We start from the raw sequence: 200 nt of genomic DNA on the forward strand, positions 1-200 counted from the left end.
CCCTGCCCGCCTGCCCCTCCGGGCCAGCCAGCCCTCTCTCACCCGGAAGACCCTGGAGCAAGAGACAGGGACAGTGTGAGTGCCAGGCAGGGGCTTAGGGTCAGTGCCAGGTAGGGGGACAGTGCGGTACTCACCGGGGCACCGTCCCTGCCTTTCTCGCCGGGATCCCCTCGCTCTCCGCGTGGGCCACCCTCACCCTG

General features: G+C 70.0%; 1 protein-coding gene across 1 annotated transcript in view; it reads right to left on the reverse strand.

Moving 5' to 3' along the window:
- Window positions 1–52, reverse strand: part of COL13A1 (collagen, type XIII, alpha 1) — a gene marked incomplete at both ends in the record, with an annotated part of 9,141 nt that extends 9,089 nt beyond the window's left edge. Inside the window, one exon of the mRNA XM_009868047.1 lies at window positions 43–52. Within this exon, the coding sequence (XP_009866349.1) occupies window positions 43–52 (10 nt within the window). The remainder of the gene's footprint in view (window positions 1–42) is intronic.
- Window positions 53–200: the final 148 nt, after the last annotated feature.

This window comes from Apaloderma vittatum, unplaced genomic scaffold, assembly GCF_000703405.1.
Source record: "Apaloderma vittatum isolate BGI_N311 unplaced genomic scaffold, ASM70340v1 scaffold28554, whole genome shotgun sequence".
NCBI classification, from domain to species: domain Eukaryota; kingdom Metazoa; phylum Chordata; class Aves; order Trogoniformes; family Trogonidae; genus Apaloderma; species Apaloderma vittatum.